Source organism: Triticum urartu, chromosome 7 (genome assembly GCF_003073215.2).
Source record: "Triticum urartu cultivar G1812 chromosome 7, Tu2.1, whole genome shotgun sequence".
Classification (NCBI taxonomy): domain Eukaryota; kingdom Viridiplantae; phylum Streptophyta; class Magnoliopsida; order Poales; family Poaceae; genus Triticum; species Triticum urartu.
In genome coordinates, this window is record NC_053028.1 from 93,065,491 (window position 1) to 93,069,032 (window position 3,542).

Genomic DNA, 3,542 nt, shown 5'->3' on the forward strand with positions numbered 1-3,542 from the left:
GATGTTGGTTTCGAATCTGTTTTTTCTCAATCAGACATACTCCCTTCGTTTCAAATTACTTGCCGCAGATATGGATATATTTAGATATATTTTAGTTCTAAATACATTAATTTCTGCGATGAGTAATTTGGAACCGAGAGATTACAACGCATGTAAATCGATGCGGGGAAACAAACACGCCCAATGTCTCCCCGCGAGCGTCGATGCAACCATGTAAGCTAGCAACACACGTACTACCTCGCAGGGGTGGACAGCAAGCAACCGCCATGCGTGTGGTCGTATCATTGTATGCGCAACAGTGTTACAGAGAGACAGTAGAGTATGTCTGTACGCAGACGAGGTCACGAGACACCACGGCTACGCCTTCCGCGGCGGTGGCCCCGGCGCCACGGTGGCCCTCGGCGGGTTCGGCACCGGCGACGGCGGCCTCGACGCCAACCTCTGTAGCAGAGACCTCCCCATCACAACCCTCTCGCCTCCGCGTCCGCCGTACGCTCCTCCGGCTCCGGCAGCCCGCACCATCACGTCACCATCTGCAGCTGCATCGCAACTCGCAAGCAATATTAATACGGAGTCCGTCCGCCCAGTGCCGTCGGCCGTCGCCGAGCAGCTCAACCGGGGACGATGACCAACGTCTGCAAAACGATCCAGACAGGGTCACGCATGCACGTACCTGGCAGGACACGCGAGGAGCAGGCTGCCCAGGTCGTGGAAGAACTCAGGGCCAGGAGGAGCACGGCCACGAGCAGCCAGGCGAGCACACCGCCGCGACCCATGTCGTCGTCGTCTTGCTCTGAACTTGATAGGTGGTGTCGAGTACAGCTTGTATAGTTTTCGGGAGATGTATTGTATCCCCGTCAACTTGCGCTGTAATGTACGTATATATATATCGTCGGCGGGCGATGCGATCGGCATGATGAGGTCGAACCGCCGGAGCCAATCTGCAACCCAATGATGATGACATATCCAGCGGATTAAGCTCCAGCAGATTGGCACTAGCTACTTGCTAGCGGTTGCGGTTTAATCAACTGGGTGTGTCGTCTCTGCAGTGCACTAACTTATTGCAGCTCGTGCACGGGTTTGTGGTTTCGATGTCGGAGCCGGATCGGATCGATGCATCGGTTGACTTTGCTGCTTCCTAAACAAAGCTGCACACTCCAGATATAATTAAGCTCGCCGCCGGCCGGTCACCTCGAAACGCTGCTGGCCTTGCATAATAAAACGGCGCCGACGGACGACAGTGCATAGAGCACTGTCGTTATTCGTTGGGAAGTACTGTAGCATCGATGCTACATCTCTGATGAACGCAACTGAATTCTTTGATCGGCGGAAATACGGACGGCGTGTAACGCGTGCTGTCATGTTGCAGTGGACTTTGCGGAGCTCCACGACAAACAATTCGTTGAGAGTATTATACATAGTCGAGACTAGAGGACCCTTATTGTAAGGCCATTCGTACGCGATCTAAGTAGCTTGAACTCGCTCGGATTAGGGGGGGTGGACTCGGACTCCTGCCATACTATCTTTTTTTTTTTGAAAGTTCCTGCCATATTATCTTTTTTTCTTCTAAACGGAGGCATAAGCTTTACCTCATCCATTAATTAAAAAGGAGAATGGAGTTTATTTGTTACACCACACATATTACATGAGGTCCATTACTCTCCCGGCATTACGTTACCCAATTTGTGTGCACCCGCAGTAACCCAAAGTCTAGCTTTTCTTTTGATGGTGTCGAAGATGACCGGCGCAGGTGTTGACTTGTGCCTGAATATACGAGCGTTTCTCTCATTTCAAATGATCCACCCAACTAGCATAGTGAGGGATGCCATGGCCTTTCTATTGGGGATGTTGCTGCCAGACATGTTTCTCCACCAAAGCGAGAGAGAGTGCAGATTATCCCAAGTTGCCGTGTCAATCATATGGAGACCAAGCCAATTTTTGATGAGGTTCCAAATCCTAAGGGCCATACTATCTTGAGTTGCGTAGTGCGTGTCTCTGCTCGTTTGGCGACTGATTCTCCGATGCGCTGGCTGCTCTGCTCTGCTCGCACGGTGGCACTCGCAAGCGTGCACGTACATGGACACATGCGCGTGCGGGTGCGTGCCAGCGCGCTGCCATGCATGTGGCATCCGCACGGGCGCTAGTGGGTTCAACCATGACCAGCTGCTTGGCTTGTCAACGAATTTCGGCGGGTTCCCCGTGAAGAGCGCCAGATTTCCATGGCCATGCCTTCGCTACTACTCCTACGCATGCGACTGCCTTTTTTTAAAATAAAACGCACTCGGCATCAACCTCACGCACGCAGACCAGTGAACTTCATGGGCGGAAGCGCTGTCGGCGCAACATCGATCGTGGGTGGCGACGGCGATAGCATCGGAGCCGAAGCAGAAGACAGTTTATGATTGTAGAACACAGATATACTATCTCTACTGTACACTAGTTTTGTTGCCACGGTGTGAGGCAACTGCACAGGACACCGAGCTTGAGCATGCAAACAGTTTTACAGAGACCCCGAGCAACAGACCGGCGATGTGCAGAGACAAAACTGGAGTTACTTATCGTTATATACACCGACTCTATCACACATTTACACCTTGTGTTCAACCGAACAAAGGATCACACAATTACACTTGCCCTCCCGGGGGCGCCGGCGCCGCACTGGCCCTAGGCGTGTTCGACGTCGGCGACGGCGGGGCCGTCAGCCTCAGCCCCAATGACCGCCGGACCACCAGAGCTGCCTTGCCGCTGCTGCCGTAGCCTGGCCCGCCGGCGACCCATACCTTCGCACCACCATCTGCAGCTTTATCAAATGGAACACGATCAGCTACTGCCACTCGCAAATCATACGTCCTGCCATCACCGAGCAGCTCGAGAACACCGGTCGTCAAATGACCAAAACGGCGGGGCAGAATCACGTGACGTACCTGGAAGGAGACGCGAGGAGCATGCCGGCGTCGTGCAAGAGCCCAGGAGCAGCGCGGCGACGAGAAGCCAGGCGAACCCAACTGATCCGTTGCCCATGTCGTCGTCGCCGTCGGCGACCGGACGACGAGAGCTGCTGCTCTGAAGTCTGAGCTGGACAGGTGTAGCAGCTAGATTTTGGGAGCTGGAGGCGTCGGGGTCGGGGGTCTGTGTCAAATCCTCGTCAACTCGCGCTGTATATACCACCATCCGTCGGCATGATGAGGGCGTGCGGGGCGCCGGAGCCAATCTGAAATCCATCCAGCAGATTGCTGCTCGCTACTTGCCAGCGGTTAGGCGCGCAACCGCATCGCACGCTGCACCATTTCCAGCTCGTGCAGGGTTTTTTTAATCGTGATTCTGCCGCGACGTTGGATCTGCCACTTCCTTCTTTCTTGAGACGTCGGATCCATCTTTAAACTACTCGGAGTTTCTTTATTACGACTTTCATGCGATGAAATTTCATTTCATTTGGTACGTGTCGCATTATGACAGGTTGAATCGGATTTACTTTCACCACAAATGGAACAAGATTTAAGCGCAAAATCTACCAAATTATTGAAACAAGATGCAAACAAGCC

At 53.2% G+C, this 3,542-nt stretch overlaps 1 protein-coding gene across 1 annotated transcript; it reads right to left on the reverse strand.

Moving 5' to 3' along the window:
• Window positions 1–2,494: 2,494 nt before the first annotated feature.
• Window positions 2,495–3,171, reverse strand: LOC125518466. The gene is made up of 2 exons (XM_048683298.1): window positions 2,925–3,171; window positions 2,495–2,794 (listed from the first exon to the last, which is right to left on the reverse strand). Exons 1-2 carry the CDS (start codon window positions 3,169–3,171, stop codon window positions 2,625–2,627), a joined length of 417 nt encoding a protein of 138 aa, XP_048539255.1. The 3' UTR covers window positions 2,495–2,624.
• Window positions 3,172–3,542: the final 371 nt, after the last annotated feature.

Excerpts from the sequence above, each read along its gene's own strand:
- LOC125518466 (XM_048683298.1), bottom strand. The coding sequence starts at position 3,171 with ATGGTGGTATATACAGCGCGAGTTGACGAGGATTTGACACAGACCCCC. Across the intron at positions 2,795-2,924 it reads CTCCTCGCGTCTCCTTCCAG|ATGGTGGTGCGAAGGTATGG; the intron begins GTACGTCACGTG and ends ATAAAGCTGCAG.